This window comes from Cyphellophora attinorum (genome assembly GCF_001299255.1).
Source record: "Cyphellophora attinorum strain CBS 131958 chromosome Unknown Contig31, whole genome shotgun sequence".
NCBI classification, from domain to species: Eukaryota; Fungi; Ascomycota; class Eurotiomycetes; order Chaetothyriales; family Cyphellophoraceae; genus Cyphellophora; species Cyphellophora attinorum.
Window position 1 is genome coordinate 199,191 of NW_017253259.1, and position 23,859 is coordinate 223,049.

At 53.8% G+C, this 23,859-nt stretch overlaps 9 protein-coding genes across 9 annotated transcripts; 4 read left to right on the top strand and 5 right to left on the bottom strand.

Moving 5' to 3' along the window:
- Nucleotides 1-1,188: 1,188 nt before the first annotated feature.
- Nucleotides 1,189-2,801, top strand: AB675_2956 (uncharacterized protein; the record flags this gene model as incomplete). The annotated part of the gene is made up of 6 exons (XM_018142968.1): nt 1,189-1,317; nt 1,370-1,434; nt 1,551-1,662; nt 1,716-1,906; nt 1,948-2,158; nt 2,205-2,801. The coding sequence occupies 6 exons, from the start codon at nt 1,189-1,191 to the stop codon at nt 2,799-2,801; spliced, it is 1,305 nt and encodes a 434-aa protein (XP_017996426.1).
- A 558-nt stretch (nt 2,802-3,359) lies between these two features.
- On the bottom strand, nt 3,360-4,004 carry AB675_2957 (Ankyrin repeat-containing protein P16F5.05c; the record flags this gene model as incomplete). Its single annotated transcript, XM_018142969.1, has 1 exon — nt 3,360-4,004. The coding sequence occupies one exon, from the start codon at nt 4,002-4,004 to the stop codon at nt 3,360-3,362; it is 645 nt and encodes a 214-aa protein (XP_017996417.1).
- A 353-nt stretch (nt 4,005-4,357) lies between these two features.
- Nucleotides 4,358-5,504, bottom strand: AB675_2958 (uncharacterized protein; the record flags this gene model as incomplete). The annotated part of the gene is made up of 2 exons (XM_018142970.1): nt 4,358-4,842; nt 4,895-5,504. The coding sequence occupies 2 exons, from the start codon at nt 5,502-5,504 to the stop codon at nt 4,358-4,360; spliced, it is 1,095 nt and encodes a 364-aa protein (XP_017996405.1).
- Nucleotides 5,505-6,402: 898 nt separating this feature from the next.
- On the top strand, nt 6,403-7,269 carry AB675_2959 (uncharacterized protein; the record flags this gene model as incomplete). The annotated part of the gene is made up of 1 exon (XM_018142971.1): nt 6,403-7,269. One exon carries the CDS (start codon nt 6,403-6,405, stop codon nt 7,267-7,269), a length of 867 nt encoding a protein of 288 aa, XP_017996330.1.
- Nucleotides 7,270-8,311: 1,042 nt separating this feature from the next.
- AB675_2960 (uncharacterized protein) lies at nt 8,312-9,781 on the top strand (the record flags this gene model as incomplete). The annotated part of the gene is made up of 1 exon (XM_018142973.1): nt 8,312-9,781. The coding sequence occupies one exon, from the start codon at nt 8,312-8,314 to the stop codon at nt 9,779-9,781; it is 1,470 nt and encodes a 489-aa protein (XP_017996433.1).
- A 1,442-nt stretch (nt 9,782-11,223) lies between these two features.
- AB675_2961 (uncharacterized protein) lies at nt 11,224-12,351 on the bottom strand (the record flags this gene model as incomplete). The annotated part of the gene is made up of 2 exons (XM_018142974.1): nt 11,224-11,705; nt 11,760-12,351. 2 exons carry the CDS (start codon nt 12,349-12,351, stop codon nt 11,224-11,226), a joined length of 1,074 nt encoding a protein of 357 aa, XP_017996452.1.
- A 164-nt stretch (nt 12,352-12,515) lies between these two features.
- On the bottom strand, nt 12,516-13,979 carry AB675_2962 (uncharacterized protein; the record flags this gene model as incomplete). Its single annotated transcript, XM_018142975.1, has 1 exon — nt 12,516-13,979. The coding sequence occupies one exon, from the start codon at nt 13,977-13,979 to the stop codon at nt 12,516-12,518; it is 1,464 nt and encodes a 487-aa protein (XP_017996340.1).
- A 1,288-nt stretch (nt 13,980-15,267) lies between these two features.
- On the bottom strand, nt 15,268-15,879 carry AB675_2964 (Nucleoside diphosphate kinase; the record flags this gene model as incomplete). The annotated part of the gene is made up of 4 exons (XM_018142976.1): nt 15,268-15,467; nt 15,512-15,577; nt 15,628-15,806; nt 15,863-15,879. 4 exons carry the CDS (start codon nt 15,877-15,879, stop codon nt 15,268-15,270), a joined length of 462 nt encoding a protein of 153 aa, XP_017996365.1.
- Nucleotides 15,880-16,222: 343 nt separating this feature from the next.
- On the top strand, nt 16,223-22,523 carry AB675_2965 (Glucosidase 2 subunit alpha; the record flags this gene model as incomplete). The annotated part of the gene is made up of 5 exons (XM_018142977.1): nt 16,223-16,298; nt 16,344-19,156; nt 20,390-20,676; nt 20,727-20,910; nt 20,970-22,523. 5 exons carry the CDS (start codon nt 16,223-16,225, stop codon nt 22,521-22,523), a joined length of 4,914 nt encoding a protein of 1,637 aa, XP_017996384.1.
- Nucleotides 22,524-23,859: the final 1,336 nt, after the last annotated feature.

A 23,859-nucleotide genomic window follows, 5' to 3' on the forward strand; every position in this document is an offset into this window, starting at 1 on the left:
CGATCCCAGGTGACCGGAAGAGTCTGCAAGAACAAACACTGCCACAGCTCGATCAACAACAACATATGTCCCAGTCTTGGATGTGGTACACCGGATAAGGAGGGGAAGTCGTGCAGGTGCATTCCAGTCGTTCTCTGAGTGCGACAGGGCGTTGCGAGTCTCAACTATGAGGATTGTTAGGGGCTCTCGTAGGTGTATACGGTCGGCTATATGGCACAGAACCTTGATGCTTGGGGCTCGCTCGTGCCATCAACGTCGGCTTTTGATCCAAGTCGAGGAATGTACCTGTGTTTTGGGACGCAGCCGGGGCTTACTGTCGCTTCAAATGATACGTTGGGGATTCTGAATGGAAGAACTGTTCGCTTGGAACACAACGGGGTCGATCTTGTCTCCACGGCCAAAGAGGACCCTTGAACGTATACCTTGCTGATTTTCTTACTTAGCTCGACGTACATGTTGGGCTTCATAGCTCTTGTGGTTTCGAATGGATCTTCCCGTCATTGGTCTTAGACCCATGTCTTGCTCGAGCGTATATGTGTGGTCCGCGGGCTGGAAACCTTCACCAAAGGACCACGAGGAGCCATGCACGCTGCTTTGCGAGAGCTGTCTTCCCAAATGAACGATGAGCGTCAGAGCTCTGACCCTCCGCTGCAGTCCTTTATTTCGGGAGCCGGCTGTCACCAATTGGCAGCGATGTGTAGTGTATCCGCGACCATGTTGTTGATAGCCCGAGGACCATAGCTGGAGGGCTTCTCGAAACCTGACGACTGGAAGCAGTCTCGCGAGAATGCTTTCGACCGACACAAGACCGTCATGTTTTATCTCGCTGGGCTTGACCATCCTTGAGGGCCTGTTGAAGCAACACTCCTTCTTCACAGGGAGCACTGACCTCGCTTGAAGTGCACCTGAGCCTCTGTCACCAGAACCTCCCCTTCACCAGCTGTTTGTCACAGCAACGCAGCTCCCGGCTGACCTTCCCAATTGACTGAAGCCATCACTGAGACGTAGTGACGCGTTTACTAGCGTGTTTCTGCCTGCGCGACCGCACATTCTCATATTTCAGAACGTCAAGCTGCACCTTCTCTCCATTCTCAGCACCCATACTCCCTTTCCTACCAGAATCGTCTCCAGACTCCTGATTGAGCACTAAGAAACCCTTCAGAACAGCTCAAGAAGCAAGGCAGCAAGATGCGCGTCTTCTTGCTTGCTACTGTGGTCATCAGCGCTTTTGTGTTGAAGGTGCTGGGTGGTCCTATCGGTCTGTCTCATGATGATGGACTCGCCTTGGCTCCTCATCCTCCTGCTGGTGCTGAAGTTGTAAGTCGTTTCCTGTTCCAGAGACAAAGGCATCAGCTGATACAGACGACAGACTCCTGCTCGCTGCAATGGTCGTGGCCAGTGCGTTGAAGTGGATAGCAACGTTTCCTGTGATCTGTAAGTAGCAGCACTTCTCAATACCAAACACTACCAGACAAGCCCCTTCACACATTGGCATGCACAGATAGCATGCTTTATGTCTGAGAGAATCAACGTACTAAAGATAATTCCAGCGACGTTTGTCTGACTTCCGAAGTCCACCAAGTCGTTGGCAAGCCTTGTCAATGCCCGGCTCCTTCCTCTACTGGTACCGCTCCTGAGGCTAGTTCTTCTCCCGTCGTCATTGTAAGTCCGCTCTGGTCCTTACGTCACGACGACAATGACTTACACTTTGTCAGGGATGGTTCTGTAGCAAGGACTTGAAGTGCTCATACAAGGTCGGCAACGCTACTCAGAACGCTGGTGGTCGTCACGAATGCGAGACCGATCTCTGCTTCGACCAGCTGCCTTCGACAAGCCTTGCCACTGTCCTCCTAAGGACATCTTCAAGAACCTGGTCTTTCATACTCCTCCAACTCCGGTCACTGATGTAAGTCCACCCCACCGAATCGACGCAGAAGACTGACCAAGCCTCGAGTCATGGTTTTGCACCGACGATTTCATGTGCACTCATCACCCTGGTAACGCGACTCAGAACGCTGGCGGCATTCACCACTGCAAGAACCCTCGCTGCGTCACTCCTAGTGATGTCGGCGCTCCCTGCGACTGTCACAACGTCTCATCAACTGCCACTACTCTTCCTGGTCCGACCAACAGTTCTATTGTCTACCCCATCTTGCCAGTAAGTTCATTCGGTCTCCGTCTCTCGTACATGCTGACAACGATAGGGCTTCTCGTGCATCGGTCACATCTGCGAGGGTCCACGCGTAACTGGTGGTCACGCCCGTGTCTGCCTCGATAGCCGCTGCCTGCCAAACAACGCCGACAACCAACCTTGCGGCTGCCCCGATGGCGTGGACTACGACCCAGGCCGTACTAGTAGCGTTCGTCCTGGCACAGGGCGTCCTACAGCTTCTCATCCTGGTAGCACTCTGCCTCCAAAGCCGACGATGGGCCCTTCTACGCCGCCGTACCCGCTCCCAAACTGCACCTCATCGCACTCCGCTTCCAGCCACGGAACTGGTAAAGGTCACGGTACTCTGACGCGTGAGACGCCTGTCCCATCGAGCCACGGCACCGGTGTACTGCCTCCTCACGCTCCTTCGACGCGTCACAACACCACAGGCACTCATTCACCCATCACCACTCCTGGTCCGGTCGTCGCTCGCGCTGCTTCTTCGCCTACCAAGACGGTCACCATCACGGTGCCTTGCATCAGTCCCAAGGTCAACCCCAAGCCGCCGTACAACTACATTTGTCCTGGCGACCCGGACTGCAAGCCTGTGCTGAACACCAATCCGCCTGGCGGAGTGATTTGTTCTTGAGCGAACAGCAACGCGAGCGCCGTTTTCTTTCGCCGATTTGATCGGCACCTTAGCGAAATCTGACATGGTCGTAGATACGACCTCAGTGTGAAGTCACTGCAACTTCAAGGCCATCTGACCAGAGAGTCGGATGTGAATCAGATAAGATTCACCGAACAAAGAGTTCCATTCATATCCATCAAAACTTTCATGTCGTGAAGTCCTCCTCGTGGTAAAACTCGTGATATATCCACTGTCCCGTCCTGCATGTGGCTGAGACTATCAGAATTCTGTGGCGATCGGCACGGAGCCCTCCTGTAAAGTGTTCTTGATGCAAAACGCGTCTTCTGTCCCCGTTGCCTCCAAAGTCGCGTACTTCTCAAACATCGCAGCGGGGCGGCCTCCATGAACCTCTATTTGCTATCGATCGTCTGCGGTCGAACTCGCAGGGCGCGGTGCTGCCTGATTCCTGGCCTGCTCGCCGGTACGCCCAAAATTTTTGGTGGTGATAACCCACGTTGCTCTCGGTGTATATTTGGCTCCAGTACCGCTACAAGCACCACCAAATCAACGTCCGCCTTAGAGTGTCTTGTGTCCATTCTCCATGCTCCCAGTCACGCCATTCACGCCGCCCGCCCCATTGTGCGCAGCTATGTCACCTCCATCGACGCTCCCTTCTCCCGATCCATCAGCGCCTCCCATAGCAGCACCGTTCCCCTCTTCCGCACCCTCCCAATGCCCCAACAGCCAATTCACACATTCGCCTGCCTTCTCCCCACCCGCGATCTCAGCCTCGACCAACACACTCCTCTGCACCTTGTTCTTCACGCCCGGATCAGCGCCGGCCTCTACCAGCGCCTTTACGACCTCCAGATGCCCATTTAGCGCAGCCCAGTGTAGAGGAGTATTGCCTGCTTCGTTTTGGGCGTTTATGATCTTGCTTCGTGCTTCTGAGGTGTCGGAGGCGGATATATCGGGCAGCAGCGAAACGAGGTGCTGCGTTATGGGGAGGTGGCCGTTCGCGGCAGCGTAGTGGAGGGGTGTATTTAGTGAGGTAGGGTCGACGGCGGAGAGGAGGATGGTGTGTGCTGGGACGGAATGGGTCGTCGAGAGGCTTGTGAGGAGGGATGTGAGTTCGGAGACGTCGCCCGCGCGAGTGAGATAGAGGAGGTCATCGGTTGCTTCTTCGTCGAGCGACATGGCTTGTGCTGGCGATACAGACATGGATGCCTGTGTGGAAAGCGCTCGACCCAATCTGATCGCTGGTTATATCCTGTTGGCGGCGATGACTTCAATAATTCATCAGTATAGTGCCTCGAGTGCCTGTGATTGAACACGAGGGGCCTTCTCTCGAACCACAAAAAATTTATCCCCAACAATGACGTCCTTTGTCGATCGGCCGGGGCGTCTCGAGGCTTTGCTAATTAGGGGTTGCGCATTGCACTGGCACGTTCTTGACGTCTTTTCTGCTCCTTGGGCGCATCTCTTCACCTAGATCTACTTGGAAAGCATGGTATCTACCGAGTCCATTCGCTGTGTCCATCTGCGCTTCGAAGGAGTGAGTCTCGTGTGATGCATCAGCTATGCTCGCACTTAAGACCAAAATCCTTGGACTCTCTGTAGCACTTAAGACAGAGTCCTTTGGCGCGCTCGAGCCTTCGGTCTATCGACGCCTTCGCCGTTGTTGCGACGTGGGACAGCCATGCCTTACACCTCATCGGCTGTTGTTGATGTTGCGAGCATTTGCTGTCTTCATGACACTCCCCAAGACTCAGCTTGTCCGTGAATAGCTCATTCCATACGTCCTCAAGAGAGGATGCCGAGCTCCTGTAGTAACCGTACTCATCGATTTTCCTACCATTGAACAACTCAAGAGCACGTTGATTGACCAGCTGGAGGGCGTGGTCGCAAGGCATCAGCCCTTGAGCGACCAGATGACCATCGACTTGGTCAAGCATGTCGTCATTGTACGTCAAGTTTGACTTTGTGGTGCTAAGCATCCCGTTGGCAGCAGCCTCGTACATTCCTGCGGTCTCAAGCTTCCGAAGCTGTTCCAAATGCCCTAGAGAAGTGTTAGTTTCCGAGCATTGGACGGTGCCTGGTGTAAAGCGTACTTTCCGTGTTCGCAGGCATGTACTGATACAGTGTCGGCTCGCACCGGAACAACGGATCCTCGAGATATGGAGGGTGGCCAGATAAGGTGCCCGAGTACTCGGAGATGAGCTTTTTAGACGACTTTCTCAGGAGCTCGTGATCTCCAGCAAGGTGAGCGGCGCACACGATGTTGCTCAGAAGCTCTTTCTGATCTTCGAAGCTCATCTCCGGCTCCCATATCGACAAGTCTTTGAGGGGCACCAGAATGTTCTGCAAAACCATGTCGGTGCACAAATACTTTGAGCATACCACAGCCGCCTTGCCGAGCTTCTTTCGCACCATGCGTAGATCGATCGGTTGCAGATGAATCGCCTGGCAGATGATGATGAAAGCCTCCCGATCATCCCCTTCCAGGGTCAGTGAGCCGTTCGTATCCGTCGTAGGCGGCGCGTCTTTGGAGAGGTTGAGCGGATCTCTAAAGAACTCAGAGGCGACGGCCATACAGGCTTTGTGAACTCTGACCGTGCCAATGTCATTGTTGACTCCGACCCTGAGAATCATATCGCCAACCGGGCATCTGATGATGTCGAACAAGGCGTGCTCGGTCTGTGAGGGCTTGGGCTCCGTCATGTTCGCGTCACGGAGTACGTAGTGGCTGTCTGCTATTGTGATGTGCTTAGATTGTGATCGGAATTGGGAAAGGATTAGCAGCTGGGGATGAAGTAAAGACGTGCCTGCTTTCACTGCATATCGCGGATCACGTGCTCAAATAAATGCGGAAGTTGTCAGCTCGGAAGGAAGGCGCCAGGTGAGGGTTTGGATCAATTCGGCCTTCCCAGTAAGTGCTGGCCACCCGTCGCAATTAGACTTCAATTGACTCGACGGCCATTCTTGCATCGATGTGATATTCCCCAGGTTCATCTATCTGTTCTCCGAGTTTTTGGTCCAGAAGTGTGACATTTAGGCCATGGTTCTCAGTCCTGCATATGGATCGAAGCTCTGTGCTCACGCGCCCAGATAACTCGAACTCACGGTTCTGAGGACGGTCTTTTCCAGTTACAGCATCTTGCGGTTGTGGACGTCTTTCCTAAGTTCATGTGGCCCCGAACCTCCCTTCCAACAGGTGTCTGGAAGTGTCTCATCACTACTACCCACAAATTGTTTTTGCTTTTTTGACAGCCTCGATTTCAGTAGAACCGTGCTCTTTAGGTTGAAGACTCTCGCACTTGCCAAGTCCGCTGAACTATTGTAGCCATTAGCCTGCGTGCGAATTATCGTGACTTCTGTTGTCAAGTGCTCCTCGTAGTGCCAAGACTTCGACATTTGTGTTGCCTTATTCTCATGTGAAGAGAGTCGTGTTCCAACTGCGGAGTAAATTTGTCCATTCGACGCTGCGGAAACCTCCCGATCGTTACCACTCACCACAAGCATCCACATTTGTTCGGCCACCAAAAGTACCTCAACAGAGCCCGCCCAAGCAAGTACAGCTCCTGCGCCGTCGTAGAGCTGCAGCCATATCTCCCCGAAAATGGCAACCGCAACACCACAAGGCAATCAACCGGCCGTCCGGTATACCCAGGCTTGCGTCATCATGGGCGATGGAGAGACGCGAAAGATCACACTGGCACAGGACATCCCCTTGACCGAGCTCAAGACCTTGGAACAAGCCAACAAGGTTCTGTGTTCCTATTTCGCTCCATCACTTCGCCACATCGGTTTCGATTCTGTGATTCTGCTCAATGTGCGACTCTATGGCGGCAAACTCGGACCCACAAAGTACGCGACTACCACAATCGAACACGTCTATTCCAGATGGTTCAAGGAGATCAAGGCTCAGCCATCAGCAGCAGCAAAGCTCGAGTTCCACATCGCCAGCAAGATGAAGCTCACACTCTTGATGGAGTCGATGCCGCATGCGATCATGGAGGTCGAGAAATCCAAGTGGCCGCAGTCCTCCACCGGTCATGGTCCTTTGGGCAAACCAGCAGTGCTTCCATACCAAGATCTGAAGCTGTTGAAGAAGAGCAACAGACAGCTGCGCAACAAGAACGTGAGACTCGTGGACGAGGTCGCAGAGCTGAAGGAGAAGGTTGGTGGTCTGGAAAAGGAAAAGGCCGATCTGAAGGAGGAGAACGGTGGCTTGGAGAACAAAGTCGCAGAACTCGAAGAGCGCATCGCAGATCTGCTTCGTGAGAAGGCCTTGAATGCAGACATCAGCAGACGATACGCTGCAGAAATGGAGCGTAAGGTCACGAAGCTCGAGAACAAAATCGAGTCCATGCGCGAGGAGCGAAAGGAATGGAAGAGCGGGTTGTCAGCTGCTTATGAGTCTGAGTCTGATCCGGACATGTATGATGCTGGAGAGCCAGATGAGTACGAGGACGACTTAGAATGAGCGCTGTTGACTCCATGAAGAGGCCTCTGAAGTCTGAGTCCCCGTTGATATCAGCGACGTCTTGGAGGCACATATGTCGACTTACAGGGTCATAGGCGCCTCAGGCTCGACCGGCGGAAAGCTCACCATGGTTGTGGTAGGCACGGCTGCGAATGGACTCGGAGGAGCGTTCGTCTCCAAAGGCGATGACACTTTCTCGATATGGTGCAGTGAGCTTGCGTGTTCATTGCGATGAGCACCTCGAGATGAATACTTGCACATATCATAGGTAGTCTAGCGGTATGTAGGTGCAATAAGTGAGAATGAATGAGGTCGCTTTTAAGTCTGTATGACTACTCCAATCTTTTCAAGCTCTACCAGTCCTGTCCTGCGGATATGATGACCGATTGGCCCGATACTATGGGGACAATCCCACGCCCCAGTCCTCCTCTTGTACTCCTGAACGTCTACACATTACTTCCAATAGCACAACGCGGCTCAGATTCCTGTGGAAGTCTCGGGGCATTCAAGTACATGGTGATCTGCCACGTGTAGCGCCGCAAAATATCTTCCAAGGTGCTTTTGTTCTGGCAGTGGAGCTCTCGAGTACACAAACGAAACGTCCACACCTTGCCTCTTAGGCCAATTGGTGCGAGCGGTCGATTTCTCAATGACGGAGCAGACTTGTAAGGGGGCGTAGAATGGGTAAATATCGATAGGGATGGGGAATCGTTCTCGCTGTGCAACAATGCTGGGCAGCACTGCGGAAGGAGTGTGCTCGCAGAACAAAGGGATCAGCAGGTACGAAGAGGCTCAGCGGTATTCGAAAGGCACATTGCAAGGAAGGCACATTGCTTGTATCTGCTATTTGCAGATCTACCAGTAGTAGGTCTCGAGTCATAAACAGCTCCTCGTACCTGCCTCCACGTTGTTTGCCAAGATTCGACACTACAGCACTACAAACTTTCTTCCCTTTCTCTACTGCTAGTACGTGCAGTTTTCGACCGTGTCTTGCACCACAACTAACAACATACCAAAATCTTGAGTCATACTCGATCCGAGTATGAACCAACCACAGGGAAGCGGCTACGCCGGCTCCTCGAACAATCCACAGCAGTGGCCCATACAGCCGCTGAACGCGCAGCAGGCTCAAATTCCGGCACTCGGTGTTGCGCCACAACAGATGCCACACCCAAATCTTCAGCAGTGGCAGACTCCGTCGTCGTATTCGCAGCCACCTCCAACGATGGGAGGTGGTCTCGCGTCTGAGCAGATGCCTCACCCATATCCGCAACAGTTGCAGACTCAGTATCCGCCGTATTTGCAGCCACTTCCAACGATGGGAGGTGCTTTCGCGTCTCAACAGGTGCCTCAGTCACAATTTCCCCAACAACTACAACCGCAGTGGCAGACTCAACCGCCGCCCTACCCTCAGCCACCTCCAGCCATGGGAGGAGGTGGTTTCGTGGCTCCGCAAATCCAACAGCCACCACAACCACCGCAGTGCCAGACTCAACCTCAAATTCCGTGGCAACCATATTTGTCACAAGAGACACAAGTCGAGCAGAGTATCTATCCCACTACTCAGCCCGCCACTGGCGCGTCTCTTGAGCTCACGTATACACAGACTAACATCAGCAGACTAGCTGCTGGTCACCGTAATCCGAGCATGAACCAGCCACCTTCATATTCAGCTTACGGTCCACAGGTACAGCACCCCCAGCATCAGTATCCAACTCAACAGCAGTACGCGCAACAACATGCGCCTGCAGCCCAGCAGCCTTACTCTGCTCCAACGATGCCGCATCAGCCACGAACTCAGCAGCAGTTACCCACTGCTCCGCCACCCCAGCTGCTGCCTGCGCCTCAGCCGACTCAGCAGCCAACACAGCCGCCGCAATCTCAGGAGGTACATCCGGTGCAAACACAAGCATCTGATGAGCTCCCCTCTCCTACACCCCAGAACGACTCGCCGGCTCTGACGGTGCAGACACAACCCTTCCAGGTCATGTTGTCCGCAGATGAATCTGGTACCATGAGTCCAAATATACCCTTACCAGAGCCATGTTTTGAAGAAATCCAGGAACCTTCTAGCCGCACTTGGTCGAGCGTTGTCGAGCGTGGTCAAGCCATGCACAATCGGCAGCGCGAGTGCCGTGAACAAGCTCGTCCGTCACCTGCTCCACCACGACAGCTCTCACCTCCACCAGCGCCTGCACGCCGGCAGGATGATGTTCTGGACGCACAGCGCGGACGGCGCGTTGTCGTCAACGGGCGAGGAGCCGTTCAGAGCACCAATATAGCTGCTGCTCGACCAACAGCAGTCTCAGCGAGACCTGAGCGTTTGCTCAGCGAGCTGGACGCATCAATGTCAGCGCTGACTCTAGAGCGCGATTCCAGATCCTTCGTTCAGGTTCCGATCAATAACGCACGACCGCGTGGCAAGGGCAATGGTAAGACGAAGAACGGTAGGAATCGTCTCCAGCCCTTCGTGCCGGATCGACCACCAGATCCGCCACCAGGTCTGTCTTGACCTCCCAGACAGTCATCTCCTTTCCTGTTGTTTCTTTCCTTTCGCTATCAGTTTTCTTTGCATCATTCATTTGTGCTTCCCGCTTCTTCGTGCGCTCTAGCATTTGCTGGTTTTACAATACGCACCAAGTCGTATGGTACTAGCAGCCGAGGTTGCTATTTGCCAGCTAATCCTCCTTGACACAGGGTGTGTTCAGCAATACAGGACCCTGCTGCACGCGGCCGTCTCGGTAACGAAACAGCTGGTGATCGGGTCATACTCAAAGGACTCGAGATCTGCTCAAGCTCAAAAACATCGGAAGTTGTTCAGCCTCGGAACGCGTTCGAGAAATGTTCAAGTTCGCCACAATCGAGCACAAGAAGATGTTCTGAAGATCTCTGTCTGGGGCCTAAGTCTTCCAGTGGACGATACCGACGCAGAATCATCACGAGCGCGGCTTGGTGACATTATCAAGCCGGCGGTGATGCACAACATGATTCGACCGAATCACAATGTCATTTTTGAGAGCCTGTCAGCCCAGTAGACGGTTACTGGGGTCAGACAGTGGTTCGGTTCTTTGATAAAGGTCACAATGAAGAAACTTTTCATGAAATTTGTTCATGCTCGCTCGGGGCCGCGTAGGCCCCTCCTTGACTCTTCCTCCAGAAAGCACGTTTTGATCCGCCGGACCTTGCCCTTCGTTGGCGAAGCATTCACCTTTTCGAAAGCACGATGCGTGTCTCGTGGCAGACGTGGAGAGGTAATAATCTCGAGTTTTGAGTGCCACCGTTGTGAAATGGACAGGCAGATCTGGCCAGAGACATCCCTCCAGAAAATGTGTCTTATGTCTAGGATACGTGTTCTCATGCTCAGGCTACTGCTTCTTTTACTGAAGTATTGCTTGACGGCTCGACTTGGGCTGTGGTGAGGCCTGACAGATCAGAACGAACTGCATACCTTGGTAGTCTCAGAGGCCATCTCACGTGGTGCTTCATGAAGGTTCTTCCGCAGTGGACTTCCTTACAGTCAGCATGCGTCTGCTACTGGTTGTACCGCACTATCGATACGGAAGAATCACCCAAGCCGAACAAGAGTATCGGCATGTCTCTAGGCGATCAGCGGGTTGAAAGAAGATATGGCAATTCATTGCCATGGTTATTTTGTGCCTCCGTGAAAGAGCAGCCTGTGCTTGTTTGCAGCTATGGAGCCCCCGGCGCTCGTCGGAGACTCGATGATGCTCTCTAACTTGCTACGTCAGTTGCGACCTCTGCCACAACACCGTCGTCCTCTCATGCTAGTCAAGCCGATGTGCTGTTCCAGCTGGGCTTTCGCTTCCACTGGTCCATGCTTCGCGTTCGACTATATATGCTTCTTGACCGGTCGGAAATGGCTGCTGGGGTGTGCAGCCCCATCCCCTGTGCGGGTTTGTCTCGTCGATCAGAAGAGCACTAGCTCCTTGTAACTCAGCTGTCGCCTGGTTGACCGCCCTCGTCATGCTCACAGTCTGAACGCACGAAGTGGCCATGTGCCTTGTAGCATGCCAGGCAAAGCCCAGGTATTGCATCCCGTTTCTGTTTCACCGCTTTCTGAATGACGCCGTTGAGGTCCAGACGCGTCGCCCACGAGGAACAATTTTGGCAGTTCACTGGATAGCCTTGATGGTAGTATGTGCAGGCACCTCCCTCATCGTAGGCATTCTTTCCGAGGTCTTTGAACAGGATGCAAATTTGCAACAAGCTCTTCTTCTGGGAAAGAGCAACCATTTCCGTAGTGGAAGCGAATGGTAGTTCCAAACAGAAGGTTCCGATGATTTCTCGTGCTCGGGGGCAAAGTGGTTTCGATCCGGGACCAGGCCCAGTGCCAGGAAGCAGCGCCGTGGTTGCCGCCTTCATGACACACTCGAAGATATCGACGGTTTCGGACTTTCGCAAGGCGCTGATACTATCTGCAAGTCGTTAATACCAGCGGCAGTGGGGCAGATGAAATGAGCGCTACCTACCCAGTAATTCAGCAGGGACGATATTGTCCAGTCGCACGTCGTGTTGGAGTACGGCCGCGGATGTGTGTGTCAGAACATATTGTGAGGTTTTCCAGAGAAGATAGTGATCTTCAGCCAGATATGCTACACACAGCAGGTTGCCGAGGCCGGAAGGCGACGGCGTTACGGCGTCAAAACCTGACCATCCGATCGTGCTGACATATTTCCGAGTGGTGACATGCTGCATGACAATCGCAGCGCAGTCGTACTTGTCCGAGATCACTGCCATCTCGACGATCAGAGCCTGGGCAATGGCGGTGTGGACTGGCTGATGGTGAAGGATACGACACATGGTGGTGAAAGCTTCGGCATGGTCCTCTTCAAGGACAAGAGGATCATCCTCGTTTAGCGCTCTAGTCGACTCGCTGAAGGATGGACCGAGCATGACTCGAAACACAGGGGAGGCTATTCTCAGAGCGAACTTATGCACTCGAATCTTTTGTGCGTCAGCGCCGCCACCGACCTTGATGACCATGTCGCCTTTCGGATCCTGGACGATATCGAGAACTGTAGACGACTGCATTTCGGGTTTGGGATCCTGTGCGGCGTCCATATTGTGCAGAGTTGTCGTCTGACCGCGAGGATCTGCGACACAGGAACGACGCAATTGTGCTTTGAGATATTGGACAGCGGAGAGGGACCTGTGGTGTTGCTTTGGCAACTGAAGACTTGACAGAGTCGCGTCTTGGCATGCTACTCGCCATTCAGGTTACTTGATCACCGCCTGTCATCTTTGATAAAGTGCCAAGTCGTGTCGCCCATCAGCTCCCAGGCGCGAGTCACGTCCTCATCAAACGACGACCACCTTGGCAAAGGACAACTCGGCCCACCCTTAACAACGAACTCATCGACTCGAGACTTCAGTCCATTGGACAGGTAAGGCCCCTCGTAACTCGTAGCTGCGTTACAGCTTGCAAAATCGTGTATCGTGTGAGAGTGCCACACTCCTTGATCCTCATCGACGGACCATTCACCAAGTATAGAGACGTGCTCAAGTTTCAGCGCTGGCAGAGCCTGAATGAGGTCGATCATAGAACAGGTCTCCAGTCGACAGTTCGCGAGCGTCAGCGTGCGTAGCTGAGACGCTTCTTGGAGCAATGCCTTGAGGTCCTCCCAAGAACATCTGAATCGATGGAGCTTCAGGTGCTGGATCGAAGGAAGAAACTTGCGGGGAAAGCGATTGAGATTGGTACGATCAAAGATGTCGAAGCTGTACTCGGCTTCTTTGCCGTGTGGAAACTCGAGACGCAATTTGTCCAGCTTCGCCGCACAATCGAGCAACTTGCGAAGGCGCTGGGCGAAGGGATCTCTGCCATTCAAGTATACTGGATCCATGCCACTTCGCGAAAGCCAGTCACTCCAGGGAAACGACGATATCCTTAGGTCAAGGCATCGAAGGCTGGCGAACATCTCAGGCAGTGTCTCGGCAACAAATGTGGTATTGCCATTGAGCAGCTGCCGAGGCACGTCCAGCATGACCATGTCTTGGACATGGAGGCTCGATCGATGCGCGGCTGTCAAAAAATTGGTGAAATGATCGAGGAGATGATGCCGACGGTTCGAGACTCGTCGGCGTGGGTCCGGATCTTCAGGGCGCTCATGTTGATACAAATTCGAATCGAAGCATTCTACATCCTCCAGAGAGACCTTCGGCTCAGCCATACTTATCTTGATCACGACTGAAGGGCAGTGTTGGGCGAGGTCATTCATGTTCCTCAACATCTGCTGGAATGAGCATTGCTTAGCAACGAGCTCGGCTTCCTGGTCGAGGTGCCAGCGGTAGAGGTTATATTGTTGTTGCATACCGGGTCCAAACCGAGCTTGCAGGCCGGCGTGGAAGTCCTTGTACTCATGCGAGTTCGAATCAGGCCAAGTGCCATATTTGAGACGCGTTCTCTCCTCGTAGATCTGAGCCTGCCAGTAACGAAAATCTGCATACTCTAGCAGTATTCCTGACTCGAAAGAAAGAGTCTTTAGCTTTGCAGCGATTGGACTGGCTGCAAGAGCACCCAGTTGATAGAGCCTATGCACACTGGGATACAGACGGAATTCGAAGTCCCGGAAGAGCTCATTTTGGCCTGCGTCGGCGAGCACTTTGTTGCAACAGCGGAAGGACTTCAGATCAGACTTTGGAATCCAGGAGCACAGGTAAATTAGCAGCTCGTTCGGAAGGCGGTCCATTTTGTTGTTTCCCGACGACGAGTCAGGTAGACCTTGACCAATGTCGGTATGTATATTTCACCGGGCAATGATAATGCATCGAAGATAAGCTACCAGGCATCTGCAATAACGACTCGAGGACCGCGCGGCACTTTCATTGCCTGATCCTGGCTGTCGTGACTGGCTGCCTGCGAACAAGGTCACTACGACTCAATGAGTCGATCACCGTGGGAGGGTTCTTCAGATATCAGAGGTCGGAATGCTAGTCCCAGTTTATTCGAGACCGGATGACCATATCCCGATGACGAAACTACGGCGTGCAGGCAAGACTACAAGCCGCAGAGCATTATTTGACCGCAGGCATCTTGCTCGAGCACCGATGATGATCTCATGCCTGCTCACATTCGCACTTCTGGCGCCGAGTAGGCAACAACCTCAGTTCGTCCTGAGAATGTGATGTACCGATCATGGCTGCCTCGAGCAGCCACGCGTCACCATGAGTCCCTCTCCCGCCTACATCAGCACCAGATCAGATGTCGCGGACCACTGCACCGGCGTCGACTAGCCACAGGCCCCAAGCATGAGCCTGCACTGGAACGCAGATCCGAGTCCCGTATCCTAAACCTCATCGATCGTTGGACCGAACGCCTGCCTAGACGGCTTCGAGGTCCACTCCTGGCCCTCCGCTCATATCCAGCGAGCTACCTGGTGTCATTCAAGATCCTACACGAGCTTACTGCTATAGTCTCGCTCCTGGGGTTTGTGGCGTTGTTCCACTACACTCAATGGCTGCCTGTTGCGGTTGTGAAAGGTAGCTACATCAACACCAGTGTGGAGGAGATTGGGAAGTGGTTTCGGAGGAGAGGGTGGATCTCGGAGGGTGAGGAGCAGGAGGTGGAACAACAGGTGAAGGAGGGTAATCTGGAGCAGATGAATAAGGAATGGGATAAGGAGTCGGCGAATCGATTTCTGGTGGAGTTTGCAACAGCATATGCGGTAGTCAAGGTACTGATGCCCGTGCGGCTGCTGCTCAGCGCATTCTGGGCGCCTGGATTCGCGAGACTTGTGTGCGTTCCTGTTGCAGAGTACGGAAGTGCGGCTTGGATGGCGGTGCGATCGCGTTGGCGAGCACCGCCGTAGGATGTCTCACAGCAGGAGAAAGCCCACGGAATAATAAGCGTATGCACACAGCTGTGAATGAAATGCTTCTATTTCATACTTCGTCAAGAAGAGCCGTCATCTATGCGTGCTCGCGTTTGAGCTGTCGACAAGAAAGGTTCCGACTTGTTGTAAAAGGTGAACAGGAACCTTAAGCCTTCTCATAGATCCAGTCGAACTGGGCGGACTTGTAGGACTGGACCTCCTCCTTCGAGAACCAAAGAGCGATCTCCTTCTTGGCGGACTCGACACCATCGGAGCCGTGGCAGACATTGCGGCCGACGTCGATGGCATAGTCACCACGGATGGTACCTGGAGCAGAGGCGAGCGGGTTGGTGGCACCGAGGATGGCTATCTCTGTTAGTCAACGTTTGATCGTGGGGTGGGAAACGTACATCGACCAGTCTTGCAAGCATCACGGCCTTCCCAGACCATGGCAACAATAGGACCGCTGAGCATGTCTGTCGCGATATCAGTGTTTGTTGCGGTCCCAACGTATTGATACACCTACATGTAACAAGGCCCTTGAAGAAAGGCTTGTCAGAGAGGTCTTCGTAGTGCTTCTCGAGATGCTCCTTGGAAGGAGAGACCATCTTGAGAGCGACCAACTTGTAGCCACGCTTCTCGAAGCGCTGAATGATGTCGCCGACGAGGCCGCGCTGGACTCCGTCTGGCTTGACAGCAATGAAGCTGCACACCGTTAGTTGGAGCTGGGCAAGATGCAGTGTTGCGATAGCAGGGCTTACGTTTGTTCGGTGGACATTTTGAAGGACTGTTGACAACTATTGAACTGGTGAAATGGGAGTTGGCAAGCTGCGGTGTGGAAGACTTTGGCTATATGGCCAGAGAGAAATATTTTGTCTTGCTGGCTGTGGTGGGTCGTTGAGGGGCAGATGTCAACCGGTCTGAGTTTGTTCCCCGCTCCGACCCTGACTCTGGGACCCGGAAGGAGTAGGTTAGCCGACTCCGCAGTCCGCATACCTAATGGGCAGGAACAGCGTGTGAGGTATCGAGAGTAGGGGCAGACGTTCCCGTTCTTTTGCCTACTTCAAGTCTCACGTTTGGAAGCCCATCGCTTCCGACGTCGGCTGTGCCCCTTCAGACAGATGGCGAGGTCATCGAGACGGCTGGCTGTGCCAGTCTTCATCCTTCTCCTTGCCCTGTTATTCGTGTTCCCCTCAGGTAAGTGTGCTCAGTTTGGATCGGGTCTCGACTGACAACAGGCAGCCGCAGTGAAGCATCATGACTTTAAGAGGTGTGATCAGTCTGGCTTCTGTGCTCGCAACAGGGCCATAGCCGATGAAATGACCTCTTTGGGCAAGCCAGACACTTCTCCCTACGTTGTCGATGCCGCTTCTCTCAAGCTAAAGAGTGGCCGGCTAGATGGCATGATCCTGAAGACCACCAAGACTGGCGAACAAGTCAAACTGCCGTTGACAATCTCCTTGCTCGAGGGTGGGAAGGCGAGAATCACGGTCGACGAAGAGCGACGCCAGAAGGGCGACATCGAACTACGACACAACAGCGTTGCTCGAAAAGAGAGGTACAACGAGGCGTCGGCTTGGGCCCTGACTGGAGCTGGTCTTCAGCAGCAGAAGTCCGCCAAGTTAGACAGCACCAAAGACAAGAGCGAGATTTCTTGGGGTGAAAATGGGAAGTACAAGCTCGTACTAAACCACAACCCTTTCGGAGCTACGTTCTTCTCTGGAGACGAGAAGCAAGTCGAGCTAAACGGCCGCGGATACATGAATGTCGAGCACTGGAGACCAAAGGTCGAAAAGCCGAAGGGCGATGAGAGCGAAACAGAAAGCAAAGACCTACAACCGCAAGAAGATGAAAGCACCTGGTGGGAGGAGACCTTCGGCGGCAATACTGACTCGAAACCGAAAGGCCCTGAGAGCGTGGCTATGGACATCGTGTTCCCCGGGTATGGCCATATCTTTGGCCTGGCAGAACATGCCGGTCCGCTCTCGTTAAAGGAGACTCGAGGCGGAGACGGCAACTATGACCAGCCATACCGAATGTATAACAGCGATGTGTTCGAATACGAGTTGGACAGCCCGATGACTCTGTACGGAAGCATTCCCTTCGTACAGGCTCACAAGAAGGGCGGGTCAGTCGGCATCTTGTGGCTGAACGGTGCTGAAACATGGGTCGATATTACGAAGAACAAGCACAGCACGCTGGGCATCGGAAGTGGCGTTGTCGACACCCAGACGCATTGGATCTCCGAAAGTGGTCAGCTTGATGTTTTCGTCATGATCGATGCGACTCCCACATCGCTTTCGAAGTCTTACGGTGAGCTTACAGGCTACACTGTTTTGCCAGCAACGTTTGCTATCTCCTACCATCAATGTAGATGGAACTACGTCAGTGACGAAGATGTCAAGGATGTCGACCGAAAGTTTGACAAGTTCAATATCCCTTACGATGTCATCTGGCTCGATCTCGAATACACAGATGATCGAAAGTACTTTACTTTCGAGCCAAACAACTTTCCGGACCCCATCAGCACGGAGAAGCAGCTGGACGAGACAGAGAGAAAGCTGGTTGTCCTAATCGATCCTCACATCAAAAACAAGGACGGCTATTTCGTGGTCGAGGAACTCAAGAGCAAAGATTTGGCTGTCAAGAACAAAGACAACAACATATACGAAGGCTGGTGCTGGCCTGGAAGCTCACATTGGATCGACTGCTTCAATCCAGCCGCGAGGACTTGGTGGAAAACACTCTTTCCCTTCAACCGTTTTAAGGGCACTATGAACAACGTCTGGATCTGGAACGACATGAATGAGCCATCGGTGTTCAATGGTCCAGAGGTGACGATGCCAAGAGACAATATTCATCATGGGAACTGGGAACATCGTGATGTACACAACATCAACGGCATGACCTTCCACAATGCTACTTACCACGCTTTGCTGGAACGCCAGAAGGGCGAAACGCTGCGTCCATTCGTACTTACCCGGGCTTTCTATTCTGGTTCCCAAAGATCAGCCGCCATGTGGACAGGAGACAACCAGGCTGATTGGGGTCATCTCGCCGCGTCCATACCCATGGTCCTCAACCAGGGCGTTTGTGGCTTTCCCTTTGGCGGCGCTGACATTGGCGGCTTCTTCGGCAACCCAAGCAAGGAACTGCAAACTCGCTGGTACCAGGCTGGCGCCTTCTACCCGTTCATGCGTGGCCATGCACACATCGATGCTCGCAGAAGGGAGCCGTACCTGGCCGGAGAACCATATACAGGTATCATGACGCAAGCGATTCGTCTCCGATACTCACTATTGCCTGCTTGGTATACGGCCTTCCATGAAGCGTCGGTTGATGGCTACCCGGTGGTGCGCTCGCAATACTACGTCCATCCAGAAGACGAGAAAGGCTTCGCCATCGATGATCAGATGTATCTTGGCTCCACTGGTCTACTCACTAAGCCGGTTGTCACGGAAGGCGCCGAGAGCGTCGACGTATACCTGTCGGACGATGAGAACTATTTCGATTATTTCGACTACACGATCTATAACGGCGCCGGGAAGACCCACAACGTCCCGGCCCCACTCGAGAAGCTGCCATTGCTGATGCAGGGCGGCCACATCATACCACGAAAAGATCGCCCAAGGAAGAGCTCTGGATTGATGAAGTGGGATCCGTATACGCTGGTAGTTGTGCTTGACAAGAAGGGCGAGGCTCATGGCAGCTTATACGCCGACGATGGAGAGACATTCGACTACGAGCAAGGCGCATACGTCCATCGCAGCTTCAGCTTCGCGGAAGGGAAGCTCAGCAGCGAGGATGTTGGCACCAAAGGCTCAAAGACTTCAGCTTACCACAAGACAGAGAAGGATGTGAAGATCGAGAAGATCATTATTGTGAATGCACCTGCCTCGTGGGAGAGCAAGAGGGAGGTCTCGGTCAGTGGTGCAACGGCTGAGCTGAGCTTCCATGCAGCGAAGGGCAAGGCTGCTGCTTGGGCAGTCGTGAGGAATCCGAACATTGCTATCGGCTCAGATTGGAGTATAGAATTTCAAGCTCCTGGCGAAGAGGTGAGGACAGAGCTATAGAATGTACAATATCTACCGCAGAAGCACATGCCAACGCGTTCACAAGGGATGACAATTGTCTCGTATCTGCCGGCGGTCTCTATTGCTCAAGGCCAGGGCATAACGCCGCTTTCCGTCGGCCACCTGTTGTGTATGATGCCAAGTTGCCAAGCCGTTCCCTATATCAACACCGAGATGCCCTCCAGTGGTGTTCGATTCTCTTACATATCGACCTTGTTAACCTCGACATCCTTGGTTTCCTGCCAGACTGCAGTTCAACATCTGGCTACGATTCTGGGACTATGATGGCGCTGACTGTGTCAAGATTCAGACATATTCTACGGCGCATTGGAAACCCTGGAAGGACCAGAAAGGCCCGGGCCCTCTCCACAGTCCCGAAAAGCATCTACTGTGTACAGTGCATCCAGCCCACGTGCGCTGATTTCGCAAGCGACATATTCGGTGGCAAAGCGCATGGTGTCGAGCCTTTCCCTGAACCAGGTAAGGTCATCATGAGTCTCCAGGGATGCAGTCGCGGTGGCATGGCCCTAAACGGCCACTGTTCGGAACCACTTCCTCATGAGTCGGGCTTCGCCATTCGCAAGCACGTCCAATGATGCACTTGTATTCCTACATGAGGTTCTTCCCAGCGCAAGATCCGGCGCAAGGCACGCAGCAAGCAGCATGATCCAGTCTCTAGCGCGTTGAATGATCAGTCAAGCTTATTGTGCCAAGCCAAAACGTGGTGATCTCTGAGCTTGTCATTGGAGCCGCCTTGTGCTTTACACGCTCCGATTCCAGTCCGCTCCTCTTGGCGACCTAGCTGTTACCAGCAGGTCTTTCACTTGCACCACATCATCTACCACATTGACAAGCACTTCTCCCCCACCTCGCCTACTTTTTGGTAGCGGTGCCTGGAACTCTGGGGGACTTGGCCAGGACTTTAATGCAGGTAACCGTCGAGGCCACGACGTAATTGGGTGCTACGCGATGCAAATACCCATGCAAGAGTTCAAGCTCGCAGAGCTCCGCAGGAACCCAATGACATCTTTCGCAATGAACCGCGGAAGAGGCAAAAAAAGAACCATGCTTCAGAGAGCTACAAAAAGTCAGGCACAGCACCAAGTCGCTCATGCTGACCTCCTCACTGCAGTCTAAGTATCTTGAACCGTAGTCATGGCTCCATTGCGTTCTCTCACCAGTGCCGCGGTCGCGCTCGGCCTACTGACATGCCAGTGTTCTGCCACATTCTTCTATCGCCTCGGCGCGTGTCCTAAGCTGGGTTGCGTTCTGCCACCTGATCAAGCTGACTTCATCCCCGGGTCGTTCTTCGACATCCGACTTGAGGTCCACGCGCCTCAGAACGGCAGTGAGAAGATCGAAGGTTACACAACACCAGACTCGAACTTCACCTTCACTATCCGCAAAGATGGCGACGAGGGCGAAGGCGTGCCTGCGGCAGAGTTCTTCTCCGTGGAAGAGCCGGAGCTCGAGACATGGAACTTCACCTGGTACGAGGATCTGTAAGTGAATTTGCTGCCTGTTTCTGCGCGGGTGCTGATACTCTGACCAGATTCGCGGAAGTGGCCAAGACCCCGTCCCTTGTCAGCGTGGCGTCGAAGGCATACAGGCGGGTTGCGTTGAACGAGACCGGGAATTACATCGCGACGTTGACCTACCAAGACGGTGAGACCACTGTTGCGAACTGGACTGTCAGGGAGATTCCAGCCGAGCGGAAGGCGAAGAACGTCATTCTCGTATGCCTTTCTCTTTGCGCATCTTCACCCATGGGCAAGAGTTTCTGACCTTATACTAGTTCATTGGTGACGGCATGACGACAAACATGATCACGGCGGCGCGCCTCATCGGCCACCACTCCGTCAACGGCGTATACCAGTCGAAGATGGCGATGGACGGCTTTCCAGTTCTTGGACACCAGATGACGCACTCACTCGATTCGTACATTACGGACAGCGCCAACAGCGCCACGTCACTGTACTCGGGTCACAAGAGCAACGTGAATGCCCTCAACGTCTACGCCGACAGCAGCAAAGATCCCTTCGACGACCCCAAGTTCGAGACCGTCCAAGAGATCTTCCACCGCCTTTACAAAGGTGGCATCGGCATCGTGACCACTGCTTTCCTCGCAGACGCCACTCCAGGTGCGGTCACCGCACACACGCGACTACGCGCCGAGTACGAGTACGTGGTCGACTCCTTCCTCCACGGTACGCCCAACTACACCTGGTCCGATTGGGAAGGATGCGACGTCATCTTCGGTGGCGGCGCGGAGCAATTCCTGCCTGGAAAGACCTCATTCCAGGGACAAGACTACTATGAGCTGTTCTCGGAAGCCAACTACACCGTAGTGCACAACCTCACCCAGCTGAACGGCACCGACCCTAGCCAGAAACACCTCGGCGTGTTCTCTGTCTCCAACATGAACGTCTGGCTGGACCGAAATGTGTATAAGGACACCCTGAAGAAATCCAAATCACCCACAGGCGAGACGAACGCCACCGCACCCGACCAGCCTGGCCTGAAAGAGATGACCTTGAAAGCTCTTGAGGTCCTCTCAACCCGCCACCCGGAGGATGGCTTCATCCTGATGTCCGAGGCCGCTAGCATCGACAAGCAGATGCACGTGCTCGACTACGATCGCGCCCTTGGCGATCTCCTCGAGCTGGATGATACCATCAAGGCCACTCTTGCCTGGCTGGAAGAGAACGACTTGCTCGAAGATACCCAAGTCATCGTCACCGCCGATCACGGCCACGCCTTCGATGTCGCTGGTGGCGTCGACACCAAATACCTCAACGAGGCCGAGGGCGACCGCGAGAAGCGCAATGCTGTCGGCACATACGAGCAGTCCGGCCTGACCGGCTACCAAATCGCAAACACTTCTGCGCCGCAGGGCTCCGATCAGAACTTGGTCTACGCCGAAGGCACCAGCTTCCCTGCGAACTGGGATCCAAGAAACACATTGTATGCCGGCACATTCTCGAGCCCGGACCGGAGGGAGAACTATCAGGTTCACAAGAACGGCCCACGCAAGCCTGCGATCAACATCACAGGTTTCGATGAAGAGGTAGGGAGCTTTTCAACTGCACCTTCTCATAAATATCCTTCAATGTTTCGACAGGTGGCTAACAAGATCTTCCAGGACTTCTACGTCAACTACATCGACGCCGTCACCGGCTTCCTCGTCAATGGCACTCTCCCCGTCGACGCCGACCAGGGCGTACACTCGCTCACAGACGTCCCAGTCTTCGCGCGTGGACCATGTCAGGAGCTTTTCAGCGGCGTGTTCAACAATATTGACATCGCTTTCAACATTGCCACTTGCTTGGGCCTCGGCAGGACGCAATGACAAGACTTACCGCTCGCTCGGTTGATGAAAGTAGCTTGAGATGGCATAAGACTCATGAGCTGTGCGATGCTGCAATGATAGACACATGAAGTTTAGTAGTAATGTTTACACATAACACACACGGGTGCTGCCGATACTGTGATGTGAAGCGTGCCTCTGACAACGCTGTACATGTATCCTGTCAGATCTCGAGAGTGGCTCTCGGAATCTGACTTCTGGCTGACCATCGCGTCGAGGTCTGTGACTTAGCTTCAATTCATGCGGCAATCCGAAGGCTTGTTGCCCAGCATTCTCGCAACCGTCCGCCTCCTTCTCACTAACGCTGACGTGCAGCCTCAACTCGGACACAAAATGCCGTCAGACGTACCACCAAAATGCAAAGTTATTCCCCGCTATCCGCCCCGCCCCTTCTCCCAAAGACGCACAACGGGCGCGACCTCACATTGGGTACCATCGGGTCGGGACCACCAAATCGTGGCTCGTGTGGAAACGGAAGCTGGAGGATCTATGCACGTGTGAGGCTGGGAGAACTTAGCTGTGACCTTTGCTAGCTGCCACCGTCCGCCTTCGACGGAGCGAGAGGCTTGCTTTATTCGTGCGAATAGCAATTCGGTTCAGAGCAATGGTGTAGCTACTGCACCTTCCCACTTAGGTGGTTGTGGTGACCCGGTTAGGAGTATCCGGCCCCAGCGTCGCCGGAGAGGCAAGACGACGTCGCTGGGTTGCCTCATCGCTTGCACCTCGCGCCTGCCGCGCCGCGCAGCTGGCCGGGCGACTTTGAGTTGAGCGGAAGAGCGGAAGTCTCGGTGTGCCATTCACAGATTGGAGGTGCGCGGAAGAGCTGAGGCTACCTCGCCACCTCACCGGGAGCTTGTGGTGTGCCATGTCCCATGATGCTTGACACAAGTCGCCGAGTTTGCATGTGCACGAAAACATGGAGAGCGGGCAGAACGTCCGTGTATTCATTCGTGCGCAATCGGCAAGCGCTGACATTGTCGTGGACCAGGACTTCCGTTGGCGGCAACCCACCACAAGCAAGGACCAAGGATCATGTATCGACAACACAGTCGATCGCGCACATCATACCCAAAAGTCCAAAGGACATCCATCCTCGGTCCAGAGAGCCGATCTGCAATGATCTTACTGAGCAGACTACCAGACTCTGCATTCTCTGTGAGATCTCGGCGTCATTGACCAAGCGAATTCACCCCTCCATGCGCAAGCCATGGGCACTTACCTGACAAAGCTCTGCAGCACTGAGTCCTGACGTATGATATGCATGCAAGCGAACGCAGCCTTGCATGAACCCGATGCAGGTGTAACGGACGTCCGCGCG